Raw genomic sequence first — 26578 nt, forward strand, 5'->3', positions numbered from 1 at the left:
AAAGTAAATATTTTTCACTATTTCTTGGAGCTCACTATTGTTTCACGCCATTGCATCAAGGTTACATATATTTACTCGTTGTTTGGCACCGCATTCTCGGAGAGTTTAGATCTTCAATTAGCACTCTTCTATGTAACCAACCGAACTTACGCCGCATGGAGTTCTTTTACTCCATTCTTGTCATATTAGGCTTCGCGGGAAGTTGCATGAGTGTTTATTGGAGAGGTACCGACTCATAAATACTTCTAACTGTATACTGCATACTTGTAATTTTTTGTTTCTTATATGTTTTAGAAATAGAGCGAATAATATCGAATATTAGATTATATATTTGATGCCATCCATTTTTTGCAAGCTTCTAAGGGAAAAAATAAAAAATAAAAATAAAACACAGGAGGACACAGTAGGGTTAGAATTGAAGTTATTTAAATATATGTACTTTCTGTATGCCGAAAAGATTAGCCGTGAATAGACACAGGCCGTTGTTTAGAGGAAGTAGCCTGTATAGGCTATGTCATGCCGTGCAGACAACTCAGTCATCAATCACCCCGGAATGAGAGACTTACGGACGAGGCTGATTTATTTATTTATTTATTAAAAATGAAAAATTTTGGCATCTAATACAGTATGTCGGCTGCTGTTACAAAACGTTAACTTCACTTGACCTAACCTAAGTACACAAGAGTGCAGGATCTCATATAAGCGATGGATACGTGTGCGTCGACCGCATTCTCACGTATGTTCCTCTACGCATCTTTGAATGCAACAAAAATGCCGATGAGCAGTGTACTGTGCAAGAGAATAGAAAGCTGGACCATTTGAAACCGATTCATAGCCTGGAAATCACAGCGCCAATTACGCGCACGAGCTCGTCCCGCGTCCAGAATCAGAATCAGAATCAAGAAGTCTTTATTGAGTAACACAAACAAAATGTATACACAGATATTTGGACCGATAGCCAATGAGGCTAGTAAGCGGTCCAATACAAAATAACATATAGGACAGCAATCACAAACACATTGAAGAAAAACTAACTTTGTAGCCTTGCTTCCATTCCCAAAAAATGTTTCTTGCATGTCAGTTTGAAATTCCTAGCTTGCTTTACTTCAATTGGCAACGAGTTCCAAATTTTCGCTCCTGTAAATTCTATTCGTCTTTCTCCGTACGCATTATGGCAAATAGGAAGGTTAAAATTGCCATTGCTGGCTTGTCTAGTGTTGCGGACGGGAATACTGAATGCACCAAGAGGTAAGGGGTAGTTGGTATTTATAATATTATTAACCATAAGAGCTATTTTGTAATCGCGTAAGGTTGTGAATGACATGATTTGCATTGCGTCAAAAATGTTATTGTTAGAACTATTCGAAGAAGGTAATCCCATGGTTTTCAAGGCACGTTTTTGTAGTCTTAGCAATGGTGTTAAATACGTTTTGTATGTGATTCCCCATGATTCACTGCAATAACTGAGATGACTATGACATAATGAAAAATACAGTGATCTAAGAATAGCAGGTGGAAAGTGCCGCCGTGCCTTAGACAAGGTAAAACAACCGTACGCAACCTTTTTACACACACTGTGCACCTGTTCCTTCCAAGACAAGTGGCAGTCGAACATGACCCCTAAATATTTAAAAGAAGACACACTACCAATAACATTGTTGTCAACACATATAGAAAAATCACTTAATTCAATACACTTTTGTTTTGAACGAAAAATAACATATTTAGTTTTTTCAGTGTTTAAAGTTAGATGATTATTACGAAACCAGGTCGAGATACGTTGGAGTTCATTGTTAATAGGATTTTCTATTGATTCAAGTGAGTTGCCAGTAAAGATAAGTGCAGTGTCATCCGCATACATCAAAATTTGAGAACACTGTATTGCATTGGGGAGGTCATTAATAAAGAGCGAAAATAAAAGCGGTCCCAGAACTGACCCCTGGGGTACACCACACGTAACAGTTTGGTATGCAGACTTGAACTGTTTGAGGACAACTTGCTGCTGTCGTGAAGAAAGATAACTTTTAAAGAATTCAAGGGCCCCGCTACGCACACCATATGCTTCCAGTTTCATTAAAAGAATGGAGTGTGAAACTGTGTCGAAAGCTTTTCTGATGTCTATAAATACGCTTACAGCAACATTATGGTTATGAAGAGCAGATAGGATAAGCTGTGATAGAGTAACTACAGCCGTGGACGTGGACCTGCTAGAAACAAATCCGTGTTGCTGAGGACAAATAATATGATTAACATCAAGAAAGGTTTTCAGTTGGAAAGCAATTAATTTTTCAAAAATGGTATTGACGACACTCAGTACAGATATTGGCCTGTAACTAGACGGGTTGTTAGGGTCACCAGTTTTAAATATCGGAACAACTTTTGCAACTTTTAAAGTATCGGGGTATAAGCTAGAGTGTATCGCATGATTGAATATTCTGCACAAAGGAACACAAAACAAATCAATGTTGTCCTTGATTACCTTAGCCATTATGCCGTCTGGCCCGGCTGCTTTATTCGTGGGCATGTTCGCCACAACACTTGCAACTTCATCGCTAGTAATGTTCGAGAAACTGAATTCATTCAAGTCATTCGAGTCCAAATTGTCTCTTGTCTGCGTCGTAGCTTCGCGTTGAAATTTCCTTGCATATTATTCATAAAAATGTTGCCGATCGAAGACAAGCCAGGTGCTCTTTATTGGTTTCTTTGCACTGCTTGTTTCTCCCAGCTCCTTGCTGTAAACAAGAGTGGTTACTGCTGAGTGCAGCATTGAATGGATGAAATAATAGGTTTTTATCATCAAAAAAGGACTGGCCTGTCGCCTACGGGGGGACTGGGGTGAATAACGTCGTCATGCTTCTGCCTTAGAACATTAATTCGTGAACTTCAGCTTCATGAACTAGCACAGTACGCCGAAACTTGCCGAAGTTATTGCTTTCCTACAAGAAACGGCTTTACACTTCAATTGTACTTGCTTCTGAAGGTGTAGACACGTCGCCAGCTTCCCTGAATACCCTACTTCTTTGTTTGAGCCACACGCTGCATACAGTAGACGACGGATAGGATGGGAGAGAAAGACCAACACGAGAGAGTCATGCTTGTTCAGGCTGTAACTTCTATGGCTCATATAAATTCCTTGCCTTCTTTCCCGATTCACTAGGATATGACTACGGTGGGAGGAAGGTGACCGTAGCCCTCTAAAAAAAGGTCTGCCATATCTCATCACCTATGACAGTATTCCAGTAAGCCGTAGTTAATCCTCTATAGTGGACCGGCCTGCGCGCTTTCACTCGCGTAGCTCTGTAGTCGGCTAGCATTGAAGTACCATTGAGTGCAGCTGATGCAACAGATGAATGCAACAGATGAAACACCATCGTGACTGATGTGACAAAATATGCGTCCTGCAACTAGAAGAAAAGGTACTGTGCCGTTACTTGAAGGACTTGCACCCATAAGATATATCCACGTCTTGCGGATGTGGGTTTTCGCAGTGTGCGTTCAGCGAAAAGGTCGCAGTTCAACTGAATTCTAGCATGCAGCCAAAAATGCAGTACAACATTGTTGGGCGCGCACTTTGCTACATAAGATAGCGAATCCGAAGTCGAGCACGAGGTCGTGGGATCGAATCCCGGCCACGGCGGCTGCATTTCGATGGGGGCGAAATGCGGAAACACGCGTGGTACTTAGATTTAGGTGCACGTTAAAGAACCCCAGGTGGTGGAAATTTCCGGAGTCCTCTACTACGGCGTGCCTCATAATCAGAAAGTGGTTTTGGCACGTAAAACCCCATAATTTATATTATAAATCCGAAGTCCAAGCTTCGTCTCAGGTTCAGTGAATATTCCGCTGTTTAATGAGAGCATTACTTGGCTCATTGTGCGACCCCGCCTTCATCAGAAAGCTGTGGCACACAAATTAAACGACAGAAAAACGGCACACAAATTACGTCATCTTCATCTAACTAAAAAAAGTGGCCACGATGAGGATTTGTTTTCCTCTCCCCGTCGCCACAGCTACCGCTCCGTAGCCGAGCGCACCAACCACTGCGCCATCGTTGCACGAGGCGACAGTTGCGACTATCTTCGACGCTGTGCACGAGGTTCGTCTCTGCCTGGCCCGCGATTGACTAAGACTCCAATCAGTACGCACGTTCAACGCGCACGTTCATCGGCGAGATGCGTGCCGATCTCAACTTGAGATTAGTCTCTCCAGTAGATGCAATGGCCACTTCGCGAGGCACCGGAATCGACTTGGTGTTCGAGAACATGCCCCGCACAGTGCACGAAGTAATGTGCCCATCAGCATGCTACTCCGATCACAAAGTCACGCTACTGTCGGTCAACTTGGACCTGCAGACGGCGTCACTGGAGTCCATGGACGCCGCCGACGAATATGATGCAACGCACTTTAGGTACACGTCGGACGACAATTACGACATCACCCCCCCCCCCCCCCCCACTGTATGAGGTGGACTTCGCCTACGAACCCGATGAAGAAATGTAGTGTCAACACCATGGTGCGGCTGGGAAGAGTACTGTCATCGCTCTGCAAAATGGCGTCATCGTGCTGAAAAGTGGTGTCATCGAGAAAGAACACTCAACGCAATGTGCGTGAAACAAAACACTAATGAGAACTTGGCAGATGACCTGAACTGAGAGATCGAAATATGGACGGTGTGTCGTCTTGCGAGGTTGCAACCTTATACGTGGCAACATTACACTCCGAAAGCACTAAACTAAGCAACATTTCGCCGCAACACTACTCTGAGCGACATATTTCAGCGACGCACTCAGCGACAAGTAATGCTCTCGCATTTACAAATAATAAGAATTGCTTAGTGCCCTTGTAGTTTTTTTAAGATTCCGTGTCTTGTAAACTTTTCACACCGACTGTACAATGCCAAATATCAAATCTCTCTTCATTCATGAATAATTCTTTTTGATACACATTTGTGCATTAGTGGTAAACCAGAGATTCATGCTCAAGGGGAGATACTATATTGAAAAACCGGAAAATAACAAATTCTTCGCCGAACACTGTTTTCAATAGGCTCTCAACAGTGAAAAATAACGCGACATCGCTTACGTCGCCATTCGTATACGCCCAAACCGCTTTCTTTTTCTTTTAGCCCCAATTTATTGTTCATGCTAGGGAATTGTGCCAGTACTTGCACCGCCATTTTATATCGTCGCTGTGATTAGGTTCAGAGAAAAATCCAACTTTTGAAGACTTTTTAATCGACAATTAGACTTTTCCCTTACCGTTCGGGTATTAAATATATAATCTCCAAGGGTATAACACCGCTAAAATCTAGAAAATTACAAAGTCAAAACAATCATAACTTCGGCCACGCTACAATACATTCTCACCGGTTGAAGCAGTTGCCGAAGAAGTTTCTTTTGTCTTCTTGCGTATGCAGGTCGACTCCCATACATACACCTGCGCGCAAGTGGGGTAAGCATAAGCAAATGATACATCTCTAAAGATAGCACTTAATTAATATATAAAGACGGGAACCATGTAAAGTAAATTGTTCCCAGAGAACATCACAACACTCGGGATGTTTAGGGAAACAATTTATTGCTTATAAAGAAAATAAACAGAAAAGACGTGGGAATAGTAGAACAAGTTAAGTGACAAATACACGAATGCTCCAAACCATAGCTTAGGCAATTATACTTATGGATATGGTGGAACAGGAAACACGCAAAAGGATAAATGATAGAGGCAATTGTACGTAAAAAAAAACAGCTTGAGCAATTTTTTGTCTCACTGATGCTATGTTCACATGATCAGAAGATTCACAGTTATGGAATATAGTTGTGCATGGATTCAATAAGGAATGTTTGTGCAATTGTGTGTGTGTGAATATCGGCTATATTCTAAAGGTCGGTTCTAAAGAAGAAGCGGACAATAATTTAAGGCACAGAAAGTTATTACATTAAGAGACTCGAAGTTGCATCGAATATTAGAAGAAAATTTGTAGCAAGGCCGGTATCTTCTTCAATATACGAGGCTTGCCGCTAATGAAATACTATGTCGACTTTCTTCTCAGCCATACGCAGCCGCTCAGGCTGCAGGTATGATGGAACCTTGCGTTGAATTTTTCTCTGCATGTCAAAATTTTCTGTTTTGAGGAGAAAAAAAAATGTCCTACAAGATTTACGCTCTGGTCACATGGTGCTTAGTTGTGCGACTACAGCCCTTCCTTTCTTTATTTTGTTTTCGCCCCACCGAACTAACTCTTACACAGTCGGAGAATACTTTAGCGGAGAAGCTGTCGTACGAAAATACGTACGGGCCATGATGTCCACGAAGCATTTCTGAAGCCCCTTAAAACAGCAGAAAGGTTCATTTGGGTTGCTTCGCATGAACTGCTCAATTTGCTGGATGAAAGCCTCGCTGTTGCTGTCGAAAACGTCCATGTACGAGTCGAGCACGCGTGCGTGGAATGCGGCCGTGAATATTTTGCGCTTTTGCCTCCAAGGCTCCCCTCGGCTGAAATGGAAAAGACAAACAGAGAAAGGTTAGGCTCGAATTTCTTCCGCGGAAGTTCAGAGGAGAAAAGAAACGCCCAGCGCCGGAAAGCCCTGGCTTCAGTAAAAATCCGACAACACACAAGTGCTCTAGAGGAATCGAAGCTAATCATAACGCGGTAATGCTGCGCAGCTGCGCAGGTTCTGGCTGGAATGTGTCCGCGCCCTACCGCAGAAGTGGCATCTCCGCGCACGAACACATTTCGTACGCGAGTGCATTTAACATTTTTAAGAACAGTGTACCATTGTATTCGAATGGTACATAGCTTTTTAAAGCTTCTTACTGAAGGACTAAATGTCTTGAGCGTCTTAAGTATAATGGTGAAGAAACAGTTATGATTCCAAAAGGACTCCTTCTAAGGCAAGTTGGTGCTTAGATTATCTACGTATACTTGAATGTAGCGCGAAATAAATTTCGTGAAGAGGGACAGAAAAAAGTTAGCACTTCCATGTCTTCTTCTTTCTCTCCCTTTTCACGAAATCTATTTCGCGCCTCATTCAAGTACACCCAGATATGATTCCTTATGACAAGAAAGAGTGCATTCTATATTTTTTACACCTCATCTAGAGACATGTGTCAGTGAAAGAACAAACGAAACCGGAAGCGCTACGATGTTTTTGAGTATTCTGTGAAGCGTCTACATTTGCCACTTCATGAAACAAGCACATAATTGAACGCTTATTGCATGATGTACAGTATTAGCTAAAATCGACAAGAACATTGTGAACAAGTATCTCAGAAATTCAGAGGATTGGAAACCACAATTACATTCATATTTTAAGGAATTCGTAGTGACCGTCTAAAGAAGCAGAAATGTCGTGTCTAACACGGCCTTGTAGGCCGTGTTCTAAACCCCAGTATTTGATTACCGCGGTGTCAAGCCTTGCTAAGAAGGGAACCACAACGTTATCAGTTCTGAATGGTGTTTTAGTACGTAAACGCCGGGCGCTGAAGCAAGCGCCACCTGTACCTCTTCCATATATACTTAAATCTATTACTTGTTCCCCGGAACTTTATCTGTGGTATGCTTTTAAAAATAAATATTTGTAGTAACACCATTGCCGTTAAGCAGTTAGATGAATCCTCTTAAGGGACAGCGGTTATCAAATATAGTCGAGACGATGACGACGACGACGACGACAACAACAACAACAACAACAACAACAACAACAACAACAACAACAACAACAACAACAACAACCCCGTCACATTGCGCAAACTCGGAACTTGCGTCTGCTCAGAATGCTTAATGAATCATCATCATCATCATCATCATCACCAGCAGCAGCGGCATCAGCCAATTTTATGCCCACTGCAGGACGAAGGCCTCTCCCTGCGATCTCGAATTATGCCTGTGCTGCGCCAACCGATTTCAACTAGCACCCGCATATTCCCTGATTTCGTCGCACCACCTAGTCTTCTGCCATACCCTACTGCGCTTCCCTTCTCTTGGTACCCATTCTGTCACCCTAATGGTCCAACGGTTGTCTAATCTCCGCATTACATGACCTGCCTAGCGCTATTTTTTTCTCTTGATGACCATTAGACTATTGTCTATACCCGTTTGCTCTCTAATCGAAACCGCTCTCTTTCTGTCTCTTATAGTTATACCTAGCAACCTTCGTTCCATCGCTCTTTGCGCGGTCCTTAACTTGTTCTCTAGCTTCTTTGTCTGTCTCCAAATCTGTGCCCCATACGTCCACACCGGTAAAATGCACTGATTTTATATTTTCCTTTTCAATGAAAATGGTAAGCTCCCAGTCAGGAGCTCACGATGTCTGCCGTATGCGATCCAACTCATTTTTATTGTTCTGTGAATTTCCTTCTCAAGGTCAGGGTTCCCTGTGATTAGTTGACCTAGGTAAACGTACTCCTTCACAGACTGTAGAGGCTGACTTGCGATTTTGAACTCTCGTTCCCTTGCCCGGTTATTTATCGTTGTCTTTGTCTTCTGCATATTAATCTTCAACCCCACTCTCCCTGTTAAGGTCCTCAATCATTTGTTGTAACTCGTCCGAAGTGCTGCTCAATAGAACAATGTCATCGGCAAACCGAAGGTTGCTGAGGTATTCGCCGTCGATCCTTAGTCCTGAACTTACCGAGTTTAATAGCTCGAACACTTCTTCCAAGCACGCAGCAAATAGCGTTGGAGAGATTGTCTCTCCTTGTTTGACCCCTTTCTTTATAGGTATCTTCCTACTTTTCTTGTGTAGAATTAAGGTGGCTGTGGAATCTCTGTAGATATTTTCTCGGGTATTTACGTAAGAGGTCTGTACTCCTTGATTACGCAATGCCTCCATGACTGCTGGTATCTCTACTGGATCAAATGCTTTTTCGTAATCTATGAAAGCCAAATAGAGAGGCTTATTGTACTTTGCGGATTTCTCGATAACCTGATTAATGACATAGATGTGATCTACAGTAGAGTATCCCTTCCAGAAGCCAGCCTGTTCCCTTGGTTGACTAAAGTCCAGTGTTACCTTTATTCTATTGGACATTATTTTGGTAAATATTTTATATAATACTGCGAATAGGCTAATGGGCCTATAAATTTTCAGTTCTTTAATGTCTCCTTTTTGTGGACTAGTATGGTGTCTGCATTCTTCCAGTTTTCTGGGACCCTTGCAGTCGATAGACACTTCGTATACAGAGCCGCCAGTTTTCCTAGCATTATGTCTCCTCTATCTTTGATTAAATCGACTATTATGCCATCATCTTACGCCGCTTTTCCCCGTTTCATGCCTTGAATACCTCTAGTTATTGGAGGAGTTTCCGTATACTGTTCATTATTGTTTCGAATAAAGTACTCCCGAGTCCTCTGGGTACTGTACAGGTCAGTATAGAATCCTTCCGTTGCTTTTATTATACCTTCGAGATTGCTGATGATATTAGCCTGCTTACCTTTGAGTGCGTACATCTTGGTTTGTCCTATGTCCAGTTTCCTTCTCACTAATATCAGGCTGCGTCCATTTTTTACGGCTTCTTCAGTCTTTCTCACGTTATAATTTCGAATATCACTTATTTTCGCTTTGTTGATCAGTTTTGACAGTTCCGCGAATTCTATCTTATCTCATTAGTTGGACACTATCATTCTTTGTCGTTTCTTTATTAGGTTCTTTGTTACTTGGAAGAGCTTGCCTACTGATTGCCTTGGTGCCTTGCCTCCCACTTCAATTGCTGCTTCTGAAGCCAACCTCGTTACAGTTTCATTCATTACCTCTATGTCATCATCATCATCTCTCTGTCAAGGCTACATATTTGTTTGCAAGTACCAGCCTAAATTTGTCTGCTTTTACCCTGTCTGCCTTTGAGCTGACCTGTTTTTCATGGCCAATTTTACTCTGTTCAAATTGAGGTGAATCCTAGTCATCACTAACCTATGATCAATGCAGTTTACCCTAACTATCACTTCTACATCCTGCACTATTCTGGGATCGGCAGAAAGTATGAAGTCAATTTCATTTCTTGTTTCACCATTAGGGCTTTTCCACGTCCCCTTTCTGTTGCTACGTTTCCTGAAAAAGGTGTTCATTATTCTCAGCTGATTCCTTTCTGCCAATTCTACCAGCATCTCTCCTTTAGCGTTTGTAGAATCGAAGCCGTAGTTGCCAATTTCCTGTTCACCCGCCTGCTTTTCCCCACTTTTGCATTGAAGTCACCCATTACTACTGTATACCAAGTTTGCACTTTTCTCATCCCTAATTCAATACGTTCATAAAACTGATCTACTTCCTCATCGTCGTGACTGGATGTTGGAGCGTAGGCTTGTAATACCTTTAATCTATACCTCCTATTGGGTTTGATTACGACTACTGCTACCCTCTCATTAATGCTGTAGAATTCGTCTATGTTGCCCGCTATGTCCTTATGGATTAGGAATCCCACCCCGTATTGCTTCTTATCTAGGAGACCTCTATGGCAGAGGACATGTCCGTTATTCAGCAATGTATAAGCCTCATCAGTTATTCTAATCTCACTAAGGCCGATTATATCCCAAACAATGTCTGATAGTTCCCGAAAGAGACCTGCTAAGCTAGCGTCACTCGACAGAGTTCGGCAGTTAAAGGTTGACAGGGTCTGTTTCCATTGGTGGCCTGTCCGGACTCAGAGATTCTTAGCACTGTTACGACATCCAACCGGTGCCGCCAGTGTTACGAACTTGCACCGCTGCACCACGATTACGGCTTTGTGGTCCCGTAGCGCTCGTCACCCGTTTCGTGACAGAGCGTTGGTAGCGAAGACTCCGAGCCTGGCGTCGATGAGAATAACAAAAGGGACTTTATACATTATATACAGGTTATCATACAGGACATGAACGGGTCGGCACTGGGGACGAGTGCTCACAACAAACGCGACTGTTCTCGCACGACGACGTCCGGCGAAAACGCGTTACACGTCTCACCCCAGTCGGGAGCGACACACTCTCCCGGTGGGGTCGGCAGATCCTGTTTTCGAGCGGCGTGTCGCTGCTTTTATAATCCCCGAGGCCCATTGTCACTCAAACGGCCCAATACAAAGTCAGCACACGACGGTCGTCCGAGGGGTCCAACCAGCGACCGCGCTGGCCACCCGGTTCAAAGTTCGCGCGCGCGGTGACCTCCAGGCAAGGGAGGTGCGGCGCCGGGCCGTCTGGCACACGCGGACACGTCTAAACACGCTGCTCGCCGAGGCTTCTCCCGCACGACGGCGCAGCATCTTGTCTTGTGAAGGGAGAATTATGGCGCTCGCAGGATAGATTCCGCATCTTGCAGATTCGGAATCCGGGCTTGTGGTAATGGCACAACAGCACCCTCTGCTGCGTTACAGGTCTGACCGCCGCCCTGGTTAATTGTAGATATCAGGGAGGTTGTGGCAGAATACTGCACCAGAGAGGCCAATTCCTGTTCTGGTGAGGGTGTGTCTTTGTTCAAGCTTAGTGGGCCTTCCTAATTTGGTTATACCTGGATTAGTATAGATCCGCCATGGTTGCTCAGTGGCTATGGTGTTAGGCTGCTGAGCACGAGGTCGCGGGATGGAATCCCGGCCGCGGCGGCCGCATTTCGATGGGGGCGAAATGCGAAAACACCCCTGTACTTAGATTTAGGTGCACGTTAATAAAAGAACCCCGGATGGTCAAAATTTCCCGAGTCCTCTACTTTGGCGTGCCTCATAATCAGAAAGTGGTTTTGGCACGTAAAACCCCATAATTTAATTTTTTGATTAGTATAGCCGCACTCGCTCTCGGCATCTTTCGCCGGTGTCAGGTGTCACTCCAAGCCTGCAGATGTAGCGCACTGCGGACTGTCAAATTAAAAAAGAAAAAAAAAGAAAAAAAAAGAAACCGGGGGTGGGGGGCAAATTGACCTTCCGACTACCGCAACCGAGCATTCGACATAGCTCAGTAAGATAATCCCGCAGGCAGCTAGGCTACCTTGTCGCCGAAAAGTACCGCCCAGAGGGCTCTACATGCCTAAGAGATCCACTGATTTGACCGCACTTGGCGGGTTTTGCTGATCGTCATAGGTTGCATGATATAGTGTCATCCTCCGTGGTCCTAACCTCTTGCTTCCCGAATCTCACGCATGCACGTGGTCTTGAACGCCTAGGTACCTAATATACTTTCGCTGAACTTGAACAGCACTTAACACTTATGTGTAAAAAGTTATCTTCAGCTCACACAAAACCCTCAACGTTGAGGTATAGCAGTCAGTTCTGTTGCCAACCTTGTCAGGAGATTGTTTGGCCCAAGCCAGGCAGCTATAAAGTTGTACAAGTCCGGTTTCGCCAAGTTGTCCTTGCTGGAGAGAAGTGGCTGCAAATCGAACGCTTATTTTAGTGCCAACGACGTTAATGAGAGAGATAGCATATTACTGTCTGCCATGCCTTCTACTCAGCGAACGTTACGGATTTAGGAAGTAGACTGAACAGGGCAAATAAGTGGTTTCACTTATAGAAACGTTCATAACATGAATAACAGATAGAACAGTCACAAGTGGTTTAGTTTTTTTTTGAATAATACGTTTTAAGGGAACCGGGTGGCGTTAAGATACTTGTTTCACTTCGGTACCACTCATTTATCTTGGCTCTGAAAACGACCCAGTATATCTAGGACCAAGGAGCGGACTCAGAAAGAAGTTTATGCCTTATAGCAATTTGGAAGAACTGCTGCTGGAAAATTGGGATGCGAACATATTAGCGAAGAGGCCGGCGGATTTGAGGACCATTTGCAAACGAAACAGTTTGTGAATTCGGCTCTTACTTCGTATTGTTATAGAAAAGACGGTTCGGTTGCAAAGCCAAACTTGGAAAGCTAAACTAAGCTTACAAAAAAACCGAAAGTACAGCATTGTGGCAAGACAACGCTAAAAAAAGAAAGAAAAGCTGGCAGATGTGCGACTCAGCAGCCATCCACATTTTTCTACTATTCATATCACCTTCATAAGTTGGTGAAGTTTTCAAGTTAAAAGTTTTAGAGGAAATTTACAGATAGAGATGACGTACGCATCACTGCAACAGTATTTGCTTCTCTTTAAATAGCTTTGCTTATTTTACAAAAAAAAAGACGCAGGAATTTCAGTCTGCCTAATATATGTGCACAGGTCATGAATCCACACGACAGCTTGGAAGACCAGACATTACACTGAGGCAATGCCAACAGTGCAACTAATGTTAACTCGCCCTTTTTTGAGGAGCTATCGTTCTGAAACAAATACACGCACGTCGTTTCGTATCGTGGAAGTGATGCTCTTCGTCAAGCGGTAGCGTTTCTGTGCAATAAATTCTGACCATCGTATATGTTTTTTTTACTTCGAACAATAATAAAAACAAAGCATGCAAAGTTACTTGAATTTTGCCCCCACACATTAATGATCTGCCCGGGCGTATGTCATTTTCAAGAACAATCAAGTGCGATCCATCATTAATCAAACGAACGGTATTAATTAGCTTCATGATTAGCAAGTTTACAGCACATATTTATGGTAGATAATCCAGTTCCACGTTTGCAATATTCAAGATGGCCATGCAGAGCGAAATGCGTGGTCCCAAATGGCTGATTCAACTTGCCCGGTTACGAACGCGGCACCGCGAAACGCGGCTCCCGAGCTGTCCGACCACGGGGTGACGTAAAATCGTGCCGTACAGTGAAGCAGCCGTTGCACTTGCGTTTTCGCACGGTCTTTTTCCGATTGTCACTGTGCGCAACTCCCGATTGTGCGCATCCCCACATCAGCAGCAGAAGCCGTGCCGTAGAGTGAAGCTCCGTTTAATACAACACGCTGTTTATTACAACACGCTGTTAAAACACAGGAGGGTTGCACCGCGAGCTGCGCTTCGCACTGCGGAGTGCGTAATCAGATAAATTGGACGAATAACTTGAGACCAATAATTTCGGTTCACATGGCGTTTTTCAAATCTTGACACACGGATCTAGACAGATAGGCGGGTGCCCTTCAACTTTCCAATAATAATAATAATAACAAAATAATCTGCGCTCAATTTCCAACTAAGCCGTCAATTAATGCTGAATAATTAAACTTAATGATTTAAACTTATTTAGTTAATGAATTGCATTATTATCTATTGCAAATGGTGTCCGTTCGGGCAGATAATTAATTTGTAGTGACGTGATACGAGTAACGTTTGCGGGCTTTTATTAAAAAGAAAGGAGTGGTTGGAGCAAAAAAAAAAAAGCACTGTATAGTTTGTCGCATATGACACCGTTGCGTGCGGTGCTTACCTCGACTGCTTCAGGAGTGTGAAGAACTACGATGGGCAGCATGCCAATGTAGGCCTTGAACGTCTGTCCTTTGTAAGTTTCGCACAGTTCGCATATGACACTAAAGAACCCTGCAATAGAAAGATTTCATGCGAAAGTTTAGACGATGACGAGCGATGGTCTGCACTCCATTCCACAACTTCATCTATCCACAAAGCAGAAAGATTCGCCTGATTATAGTCCAACAAAAGTTGTCTCATGCATGTGTCCAGTTTCTAAAATTGTAAGCGTTATAAAGAATGTAGTTTTGTTTTAGAAATTATAATAAAGAAACCTATCTCCTTCTGTTTGGAGTTAATGACTTAGAGAGCTGTAATGATGACGAGTTGCCAAAGGGTGTAGTAGTGTGTTTAAAGTGGTTATCGTATACAGTCGAGAAAATAATTTCGTCCCCTACAGTCTGTCCTCCTATGCCTTGATGTACGCACCACTTGCTTAGTGAGGTTTCTTATCTGGCAGCACAGCCATATTGCACTCGATGAAATTTTGCCTACCATATAAAAGTTATTCCTTAACTATATTACCTGCTCCTGCTGTCATGGTGATCACGAGAAAATTAAGCAGGTAAATGAAATACAGCTTTAGCTAATACAGCAGAAAGCTATTGTCAATCCGCATTTTTTAAAGATGCGTTTGCTTAAACTTTAACCAGTAATTTTCATTCTTATTACTCCCTTTCAGAAATTTATAACAGGAAATGGAGGATGACATGAAATATATCATTGCCTCGGGAACTATGTGTAAGGGAGAAGAAGAGGAAAGGGGGGGGTTGGAGAGGAAGAAGAAGTGAGAATAAACAAGGATGAGTACCTTGTCATATTCTTACTTCTTTTTCCTCTCCTCCACCCACCTTTCCCCCTCTTCTTCTCGCTTACAATGGTATTTGGAAAATGTTGGTGCCTTTAGGCGGCACCATCTACTTCTCTTCACATAGAAAGAATGTGTACTATCAATGAAGTCACAAGCCGAGATTGAACAAAAGAAATCTAACAGGAGCGAAAAAAACCAGACTTGAAGTCAGGTGACGTAAATGCACTAAAAAAGAGCTCATAATCAACATAAGATAAAACACACTATAACGTAAAGTCATCACGATTAAAGGCAGAAAAGACAACTCGCAAAAGAGTTCACATATGAAAAAAAAAAACTAGAGTGTAAGGTCAGCTCAGATAAATACAGCACAACCGTTCACAGCTAAGGTAACATGAAACACACTAGAACGTAAAGTCAACTTACTTAGATGCACTAAATATTGAAAACACGAAACCAGGTCACAGGAAAACACATGAATTCCGGGCACATAGTGTAAGTCTGATTTTTTTTCGCTCCTGTTAGATTTCTTTTGTTCAATCTCAGCTTGTTACGTCATTGATGGTACACATTCGTTCCATGTGAAGAGAAGTAGATGGCGCCGCTTAAAGGCGCCAACATTTTCCAAATGCCATGTAACATAAATATATGCGCTCGGCCTGGAAACGCGAGCGACGTGTGGTTACCTAGGCTGCGAAACGCCAAAGAAGCCAAGTGGAGGCGCCATCGCGTATTACGTTCTGGTGCCTCTTCTCGACTGCGGAGCGGCTTGTGATGTCCGCTGCCGGCATGTGTGGCTGCGGCAAAATGGTTAGGTTGCACGAGACAGAGCGCAGAGGACCATAAAGTTGAGCTAGAACTCCCTATGTCCGCTGTGAGGAAACAATGCACCGATACCGGAAGAAAACAAGCAATATCACACTTTCCTTATCTCTTATCAATCGCATCTTTGGACGGCGGAAACATTGAGTCAGCTGTTTTACAGGACTTAGTAGCAGTACGGGCTGGAGTGCTGTGAAGTTGTGACCTGTTAAGGACGTCGTAGCAGTCCTGTATGACGGACAGCGCAGTTCCGCTTCGGCAGCTCGGTTGTTTGAAGAGAGCGGCATTACATGCACGATAAACCGCCCTGCTCAGTTACCACAGTAGATGTTTACCATTTAACTTTATTAGTAATTACTTCAGGGCACATATTGAAATTTGCACAGTTGAAACTCACGTGCCGGAAGGGATGTGCCCCTTCAGACTAGTGCTAGCTTCCAAAGCCAGGAATTCAGCACATTGATAGCAAGCGTCCTTATGCAACGACAGTGAGTTGGAAGTAAAAGTGGTTTCATAGAAAAGCTTTGTGTTTCGAGACTGAAAAACGGCCAATAGACCAGAACTGTATAGAGGATGTTGATTCGGTACACTTGGCACACAAGCGCACACGAGCTGTACTGCTTTTTGCAGGGGAAAACCTGTTTCATGTTGCGTGGAAAGCTCGTAGTAGAGAGTGTGTGAGAAAGAAAAACTGATTCGAAAGATGGTCTCTATGAATCAGAATGTTCCAATGTTTTAGAGCGCAGCTCTTGGGCGCCAGCTCCTGCGTTGAACGTCGGCGTACCTCGGCGCCCCCCGGCGTAAACGAGCGAATGAGCACAGCGAACGATGAAAGAGTGAGCGAGGATCGCAGTGGGGGATGAAAGAGGGCGATAGCGAAGACAGCGCGAGGAGGAAGGCAAAGGAGGAGAGTGCAGCTGAACAATGAGAAGTAAATTCAATCCCAGGGTTTTACGTGCCAGAACCACGATCTGATTGTGAGGCACGCCGTAGTGGCGGACTCCGGAAATTTGGGCCACCTGGGGTCCTTTAACATGCACCTAAATCAAAGCACCACGGGTGTTTTCGCATTTCGCCCCCACCGAAATGGGGCCGCCATGGCCGGGATTTTATCCCGCGACCTCGTGCTTAGCAGCCCAACACCTTGGCCTCTGAGCAACCGTGACGGGTGATGTGAAGAAACGCGTAGTGCCGCGCAAGACGTGTTCTGCGGTGACGATAGCTAAGAGATGGCGCCAGAGTAGCGCACGCCGTCTGTTCACCGATGACGCCATCGATAAGGCATGCCGCGAGGACGTCTACTGATACCATACTGATACTGAAAGAAAGCCCTGCATGAGCAGAAGTCTGTCTGCAGCAGCTGCTGTGAATCGCGCCCACGCGTCACACACGCGCTGCCTCTCTCGATCTCCCGATTAGCGAGACAGTCGCGCTACACTTCGTTTCGTTTGCAACGTGCCGCATGAGATAGATTGTCCGGGCCAGTCAATACACAGCGAAATGAAAACACGCATAGAGCTGCGCTCAAATTTCGCCTTAGGGAGTATCGTAATCATCGATTATTTTTTACCTAGTTGAAATACTCAGTTTTCAGATTGCTTTAATGGTGCTTCTCGAAAGAACGAAGTTGTTTTTTTTATTAACATGGCAAGAAATTTCAAGCGGAGAAATGTACGTATAGACCCTATCACTGTTTATAAACATAGGCCCTGGACTGTTTCCGGTTTTGCTCATTGACGTAGCCCGCTAAATTTAGCAAGCAAGAAAGGCATCGGCTGCGATATTGACAAGCAAAAGTGCGATAAAATCTAAGCCCGCAGATTTTCAAGACTTTCTTCTGTACATAAGAACAATTTTACAAGAGAATGTTGCCATAAGTTATACGAAAATTTGTTTGTATTTGTCTTGAGGCGTAATGCGCATGTATTTTATCTGAAAACTTAAAAATAGACTGTCCGCCAGTAAAACAACCTAAAAACGCGCTTTGTGTTCCGGGGCAGGGGCGCTATAACGTAAAACTATTCGCAACTTTTCTATTCTAATTCTGCGATCAGCCCACTGCGATTGATCAAAAACTTTTTTGGACCCCCCCCCCCCCCCCCCTTCACCTGTCTGTCAAGCGACGTCACGATAACCGCGATAGCTCTCCATCTGATATGACGTGTGCACACTGATTATGCATAATTTGACCGAACAAAACAAAACTCGTTATTTTTTATTCGACGCCTTTTCGCCGTTAGCCCTCGGCTATTGGTCAAAAGTTTTCGGGCTGCATCCACTTCACTTGCCTCTCATGCGACGTCACAAAACCGCAAGAACTTACCGCGTCTAAGTGACGCGTACGCATTAAAGATGCATTAATATGCCGAACAAAAGTGAATTTTCTTCTGAACAGCGGCAGGCTGCCCCGTTCCGAAAGGAATACAAGATGGCTGCCGCCGATGGCTCCGGCACTGGCTACTCGCCCCTTCCGGAGAGCATGGGCATATTTGCGTGTAATAAAACTTTCTGCGTGACTGTGTAACGTTTTCGAGAACTTTCGGCACGTTTACGACCTCGTTCTGCCAACTCTTCTTTGCTGAGGATCCGTCTCAGCGTCATTCTTAAGCTTCCGTTGCATGCCGCCGCGATTGTACACGAGGCACCGCAAGCTAAGTAAGAGTAAGCGGACCAATCGCAGACGCCGGCACCACCCTCATCATCAGGTTATCAATATTCACTGCAGCGGCTCGGCCCCATCAAATCCCTTTCCACTTGAGCATGATGCTCGCCTCTTGTGAGCCAATTAGATAAGACAAGCCGATCACTGCAGGTGATATTATTAGTTTTCCAAGCAAACAAAAGTGACCTCCTATGAACGAGCGGAGCATTTGATTCTTTTGTTGAGACAACTCTGTGGGTGACGACCCGATGCTTGCGTCGGCGGTTACGCAAATTTGACGTCAGGAGATTGGAATAAATACATATTGGAATAGTTTTACGTTATACGGCCCCAGTAGACTGATAAGGCCCGTGACCGGAAGTTTTTTGGGGGCGCACTCCCGCTGCAGCTATCACGCGAGTGAAACCGTTTGCAGTATATAAAGCTGCTGATGAGACGGAAAACTTGCTTAGGTCTGTACGGATCGTAGCTGAGTGGTTCTCATGATCAGCGACAAAGCTTTGTGATAAGCTAAATTGGAATTAAGTGGCACAATTCCGGCACTCTTCACATTTTCTTCGCAATATCTTCGCTCACTGCACCGGTCAGTTGCGCATGGTGACGTACGTCACTGTTGGTTGTCGGCACAAGAATTTCGAATCATAAAGATCATGGCACTGCGTGTGGTTGTGTAACGACTTTACTAGTGGTAGGCCTATTTCACTCTATAAAATATCGATTTTTTTAAATACTCGCGGATAACTTTTTGTTACTATGAAGAGAAAGCTACGGGGGCGGAACTTCTGCACATGTAATACCGCGCCAAGTAGTCCGCCAGCGTTTGAGTGTTTTGGTTTCTCGGAACAGATGCTGAATCGACGCAGCTTCCACGTGCGACGGTTTTGCGTTTGCCCAGATGCGGAAGGGAAAAGCCACAAAATAATAAACATTTACATTGCGTGCTGTGTTTTACCTTATTTAACTATACCGCTAATAGCGTGTTTATGTTTTCTCTTCCCCTGTTTAAACTAACGTGGATGAAAACGCGGGATTCTTTTCAGAAGCGCTCTCGCTGTTGCGCGCTCTGCCTCCGTAGCTTTTCCTTCATAGCCACAGAAAGTTGTCCGCGAGTATAGTAAGCTGGTAATGCGTTTCCCAATGTATGCGAGAATCTCACTGGCTTCCTACGCAGTATTTTCCCAACACGCCGTCTACACGCTGTGCAGGCGAAAACGACGTGGAACGCCAATATATTTCGTGGCCCGTGTGCGGAACAGGCACCTGGAAACTGGTGCTAGACTATGGACTTGTAAGTAGATAGGCCACGACCTGGTTAGAGGGGAGACGCAAAGCGCGCGCGTCCCCTCTACTCGGACGTGGATGGACATGACTTAAGCATGCGCTGTATACAAACGAGACCTGCCCCAGTCCCCTTGTGCGTGGTGCGGGCTGGCCTCACGTGCGGACAAACCTTTCGAAAGGTTGTGCACGTGCTTTGACTGGTACAAAACAAAACACACTTTCATCATGTCAAATTTTCCCATTATTATCTTTCGCCTTACTACGTCACGTCGCAAAGATAACCGGTCATCCCTGCTCACCTCGGCAAAGAGGAAATACGGGCTAGTTGGTTAGCTATAGCTTGCATTCATATGTACAGCGCAAATTCAAGAACAAGTAAAGAGACAAAATAGACGGGACCCATGATTCGTCCCGTATATTTTCTTTCTTCTTTTTCAGCGTGTTTTCAACTTTCGATGCCAATATGTGAATGCACCATGAATGCCGTCAACACGAAATAAAGCTTTTTGATTCCGTGGTACGTACATTATGGTAAATTCAGATGACATTGCTTTCCACGAAACGGCGTGGGCATGAACTTTCATGAAAAAAGGCTGATTGTGCAATAGCAAGATGTATTAGCCCTAATGTAAATGATTATACCGTTGTCTGTTAAACTTTGCTTGATTAACTAACTGAATAATTAGCGTCCTTATGAATGTAATGGCAGCATAGCAAAATAAATGAGCTGCACCGGTGGTCTTGCGCTATCTTCTCACAGAGTGCCAGAAAAAAGATCGGGCGCTATAAAAAAAAGAGGTATGCTGGGAGGGTTTTTTCTTGAATAAAATTCAAACCGCGCGAAGTATCTTCGTGCGAGATGCAAGACGTAGGCCTATTTTATTGGTGAAGCATTCGTCAGGGAAATTTTTATTTATTTTATTTATTTGATACTGTCAACCTCGTTCTTGGGGTCATTACAGGGAGGGTGATGTGTCAAGAATACATGATACATAATTTTCATACCATACAAAATGCACTGACGCTATTGGTAGTTAAAAAAAAAAGCAAGGAGCAAAGAAGAGCAGTTATACAAAAAAAGTAAAAAAAATAAATGAATGCTCACAGCAAAATTTAGTATACATCGTCGCAAAAGAAAGTATATAACGCATTTTCAAAATCGGCAGACCCCTCTTTGCTCACAACTGCACTAGGCAATCTGTTCCATATTTCAAGCGTGCCAGGAAAAAAGGAGAAATGAAAAGCATCACTACGAGGTAAATAAAGTTGGATAGCTTTGTTATTGTTTAGACGAGGGCATCTCCTTCCTGGAGGTTGAATATATAAATCCTTGTTTATTTTTGGTCGATCACTCATGATTTCGAAAAGAAACTTAAGCCTGTGTTTACCTCTGCGTTCCTCCAAATGCGCTTGTTCACACGATTTTAACAAGGCTGTAACCGACTCCATGCGTCGGTATTTACCGCAGATGAAACAGACTGCCAGTCTTTGTATTCTTTCTATTTTTGCCTTCAGGACTTTCTGATGAGGGGACCATACAACTCAAGCGTACTCCAAAACTGGTCGTGCAAAAGTTTTGAAAGCTGTTAATTTCACGTCCCATGTAGCACCATTCCAGCCTTTTCTTTAATAAGTATAGTTTTTGGTTTGCCTTGGAACATATATTATCAATGTGTGAGTGCCATTGCAATGTGTGCACAGCACTGACTCCTAAGTATTTGAAACAAGCTGAATTATTCGAAGGATTGTTTCCGATGTGGTACATGAAGGAAAGCTCGCTCCTACTTGAGCGAGCATGCGTAAATGTTGTTTTGCTTTAGTTTATTTCCATGTCCCATTTTAACCACCACTCTGCTAATGCCTATAAGCGTCTGTTCAGAATAATTTGGTCACCTTCGCAAGCTAGTGGAGAATAAATCAAGCAATCATCGGCAAAAAGTTTCATTTTAACAGGCGGTTCAACCAGTGCACTGATATCATTAACAACAAAAACAGTATTGGTCCCAAAACGGAACTTTGGGGAACCCCCGCATACACACGCAATGAACTTGAAGTGCAATTCTCGATCCTTAAAGATTGTTGACGCATAGATAAATAGGCCTGTATCCATTGTAATACTTATTTACCTATTCCTATTCTATCAAGCGTAAAAATGCATTTACGGTGAGAAACATTATCGAAAGTTTTTCTAAAATCAACACGTATTACGTGTGTTTGCAAGTGTGCATCCATGTTCAAATAGAAATCATGGAGTTAACGGTGCCACCGTTAACGGTGTCACCGTAGAAAGGCCGTTCCTAAATCCATGCTGGTTTGTTGAAAGTAACTCGTTAGTGTCAAGAAAACTAATAATATGTTTTCCAATAACGTGTTCTAGGACCTTGCAGCAAATTGACATCAAGGATATGGGTCGATAATTGTTCACTTGCGTACGGTTGCCATCTTTAATAACGGGAATTACTATGGCATTGCGCCAGTCTTGTGGAAGTGAATGCATTCCAACTGACTTCGCAAATATTATCTCTAAGTAAAAGGAAGCATATTCGGCGTATCGTTTCAAAAATTCAGTTGATAGACTGTCTGGTTCGCTTCACTTTTTCGCGTCTAATTCATGCAGCAACTGTAAAGCGCCTTCACGGCTGATAATAAGTGGTTCCATTGCGGCCCTCCTGTCGCCGTTGATGTATTCGCGTATCTTATCACCTTTGTCTGTTGTATAAACAGACTGAAAGAAGCAGCTGAAAGTCTCGGCTAAGTCTTCAACTCGTGTCAGGACTTTTCCCTCATGTTCGATCTGTTCAGTTTTTTTCCCTTTTTTTCCCTGAAGTGACGCCAGAATTTGCGCGGCGAACTCCTAAGAAAGTTGGCAAGCGTGTGATTCGCAAAGGTACTTTCATCTCAATTTTCATAGCTTCAACTTCCATCGCTTTTACTTTCCGTTTTCATAATCTTTTAATTTTCCGTTTTATATGGACAATGCTGCGTGTTATCTAGGGGTTTCGTTTGCGTGTTTTCTACTTTTGTGTATGCTAGTTGAGTTGAGTTGAGTTCTTGTAGGCTACTGTTGGGATTAGGCTTGCAGTTGCTGCCGGCAATTGCTCCACCGTAGCGACACTTAAAATAAATAAATAACCTAATCAGACACAGACCTCCCAATTACAAATGGTCACTCCTCAGTTCACGACATTGTTTTCCCGCGCGGGAACATGTTGTGTAGGAAGGAGGTCTCTCGCCTTCTTTTAAATTATCTTCAGGACACGGATTTGTGTATGCGACTTTTGTGTATGCTACTTTTAAGTCTTTGAAACAGTTGCTTCAGACTCGCACTTTGATGCTGCACATTCCTTTATATCTGTAGCAACAATACTGTGGAGTTTAGACATTTTCAAGTTACGAATGCCCTGTCTGAGCCAACATTAATAAGCATCAAAATGTAGGATCAGTAAACTCTACGAGCCATTTCCAACGATTACTACCAAAGTGCTAAAATAGGGCTTCATCACCGGACGGTATAGTTATTTGAATGTTGCACCATCGTACATACCGTTGAAATGTGATACGTAGAAACTAAAGGACATCCGATCAATCTGGTGGAAGCTCTCAGCCGCACTGCTAAAATAAGCGGCGCGAAAGCGCACATATAAGCTCGAAAAAAGGAAATTAAGATCTTGTGACACCCAATGTCCAGAGCTCTGCCAATTCACGCAGGTAGGTATAAGAAAGGGAACGTCTTGCGGGGGGAAACGTGGATTTAATGTGCGGCCCAACACTCACCGACGGCGGCGTCCTTAGCGCTGTACTCTCGGCTCTTGTTCCAGTAAGCGGCAGCGGAGAACCAGAAAGGAACGCCATCCCAGGGTCCAGGCAGCGGCCTAAGAGCCAGCCAGGTTTTTATCCACTCTGCTGCGGCGGGTACAACGACAAAGCACACGAAAACACCGAGCAGACACAGCGCGACTGTAACCAGCAAGGCGTGCAGCTGGCAAGTTCCGACGAGACTGTGGGAGATCCACCGGATGGCCATTAGTTCAGAAAAGGTATGAGGAGCACGTTGTTGTAGAGAATAATATCTCCGAGTAGAACTCGCGGAGTCAGCTCATGCTTCCGAACGAATCGTTTTCCGCTGGGGCCAACTGGCATATACCTCGCTCATGGCAGCGAGGAATCAGTTTCTCAATAGTGCAGAAAAATTTCGCCGGGACTGCAAAAGGCTCCTTTATAGCCTGTCCAATTTGGTGAGGGGACGATGCTTTGTCGATTCTCAAAACCAGCAATGTCGAGTATTGCGGTGTTCTCCTCGGGTCTGTTCGGTTCGAAAGCGAGGCTCCCGATGCGTGGCACTGCGTTTATATGGGCACTGGGCCGTTTACGAAGTTGACGGCCACGTCAAGTGGGTGAAGATCGCGAACTTGTTGGCACAACACGGCCTTGGCGCCACTTTCACCGTTCAGGTCACTCCGTCACAAAGGGCACACCGGCAGTTACCTCCTCCGTGTATTCGACCGTGCCAGCCGAAATAGGGATGGCAGACGCGAGGGCCTTTTGTTCGGAACGAAGAATCACGCGCGACAACGGCCACCCCACGTCCATTACAAGTTCCCCGAAGGGCAAGCGACACATGCGGTCTGGAGCTGTGTTATATTTTTGCAGCAGTTTGTGCATTAGGGCCGGAGTGAAAGCTAAATGTGCTGCATTCTACGTGCAAGCAATTTGGGATTCCCTCCGCTATTTTGACGTTGGTCTTTAGATTCGTTCATTCTTGCGTGAAGACAGATAGAGGCTCAGTCAACACTAATCCCGCTTGTGTTAAATCGAGTACGAGGAAAGAGGGCTGCGCAATGAAGCGTTTCGTGCGATGATAATTGGAGACCAGTCTACTCTTGCCAGCGTGACTGCGTAGGGTTGTTGCTGTTACAGTGACAGCGTACAGTTGACAGCTGTTGGTTCGTTTGTTCTGTCACCCTCCTGCCCTAGCGACTATTTAGAGGTTGTTGCGTTCCCAAATTCGCATAACAAACCAACGAAAAAAGCAAAAAAAAATTGCTGCGTGCACGTTTTGTACCCGCCTCCTTCTCCCACCAGTCTCACCACAATTGCTGCAGCGCGTTTCAAGTGGACCGACATCGACAAATGTATAGCTAACACATAAAATTTTGAAATATCACCTAGGAATGTTATTTAAATATAAAAAACTGAAGAGACTAACATTAATATGTGTAAATAAAGAAAATTAAAGACGCTAAGGTGCATATGTGAAGTGACGAGGGCAGTGACAGCTGGGAACAACTACATCCCAGAGTGGCCTAGGTTGCAGAGATTACAGCTTAGACGCAAGAGGGCAAAACTGAAATGTTGTTTTGGCCAAGTAACGACAATGGGCGACAATTACGCTTGCAAGTCTACAACGAAGACCGAGGTTGGAGGAAGTGCGAAATAGCGACAAGCTTCGAAATAAATGCCAGCAATTGCCCCAGCGTTGTGTGCGCCCGTCGTCTCAGTTTCGCATTCGTGTTTTTGTTGCGCCACCTTCGCCGTGATAGCGACTCGGCCAATCGATCACATTGTTTAAGTTTAATACAACTTAAACCTTGAAAGCAAATATGTTACTTCAGCATAGTGGAACAGCGTTTCTTCCCGCGGCAGTGTAAATACTAAAAAGAAAGGTGACGTACAAACAAATGTAGTCGTTCTTATAAGCACATACGCAGGGTGTTTCAGCGAACACGTTCAACAATTCTTAAAGCTTGCCTGTGGCAGATAGCGAAATTCTAGTTAATGAGGTAGTCTACTCGAAGCGGCGTACACTATTTCCACAAAAGATTGAAATGCGCAATCGGCTAACTAACAAAGATTCACTATGTAACTTTTTAACTAATCATCTTATGGCCCATATTGTAATTTGCAAATTCTAGCTGTGGAGTTCGCAAGGCTGATCCACTTGGAACAAATTCTCAGGATGACACCAGTTTCGAGATATTAATTCCTGAAGTTTGCGGAGAAACGCACCGACGTTGCAGTTACTTTTGTGCTGGAATGCACAAAACAACGTTTTGTTAAGAAAGTAACTGGTACGCCAATGCATTTCTCCACGAAGTTCGGGAATTAATATCTCGAAACTGGTGCCGTTCTGAGAATTCATTCCAAGCGGACCCGCCTTGTGAATTCCACGGCTAGAACTTGTAAATTACAATATGGTCCATAAGGTAAATAATTAAAAACTTAATTAGTGATTGTTTCTTAATTAGTCGATTATGTATTTTAATTGTTTGTTCAAGTAACGTCAGCCGCTTCGTGTAGACCAGCTCATAAGCTAGAAATGTGCTATCTGCCACAGGCAACATCTAAGAAATTTTGAAAGTGTTCGCTGAAACACGCGATATGCTCAGAAGTGTTCATAAAGCTGTAGCACTATAACTCGAATAGGTGCACTCGGATGGATCACCTGTGGGCACTTCGCTAAACGTCCCCTTCAATTACGGTGCACGGGGCTTGTTTTTCAAGTTTTATTTGGTGCAGATCAAGAAAAAAAATCAGGGACACTGAACTGAGGGTGAATTGTAGTCCCAGCACAATCACTTCGCGTAATTTCACTTAGTGTGCTGAGTATCCCTACCTACGACAACTTTATTGAATGTGCGTGCATGTCTGACGGTAAATTCAACGTGCTGCGTTTCGTCAGCAATGTCAAAAGAATCGTTTTTTTTCTTTATCAT

The 26578-nt window shown here is 43.9% G+C and overlaps 1 protein-coding gene across 1 annotated transcript in view; it reads right to left on the reverse strand.

Annotated features, from left to right (window-relative positions):
* LOC139054170 (cytochrome P450 4V2-like) overlaps positions 1-23889 on the reverse strand; it is a 38955-nt gene extending 15066 nt beyond the window's left edge. Inside the window, exons 1-5 of the mRNA XM_070530809.1 lie at positions 23640-23889; positions 14252-14361; positions 12237-12325; positions 6296-6495; positions 5367-5436 (exon numbers count right to left, since the gene is read on the reverse strand). Coding sequence (XP_070386910.1) covers positions 5367-5436; positions 6296-6495; positions 12237-12325; positions 14252-14361; positions 23640-23889 — 719 coding nt within the window. The remainder of the gene's footprint in view (positions 1-5366; positions 5437-6295; positions 6496-12236; positions 12326-14251; positions 14362-23639) is intronic.
* Between the last annotated feature and the right edge of the window lie 2689 nt (positions 23890-26578).

The sequence above is a fragment of the Dermacentor albipictus genome, chromosome 1 (assembly GCF_038994185.2).
Source record: "Dermacentor albipictus isolate Rhodes 1998 colony chromosome 1, USDA_Dalb.pri_finalv2, whole genome shotgun sequence".
NCBI classification, from domain to species: Eukaryota; Metazoa; Arthropoda; class Arachnida; order Ixodida; family Ixodidae; genus Dermacentor; species Dermacentor albipictus.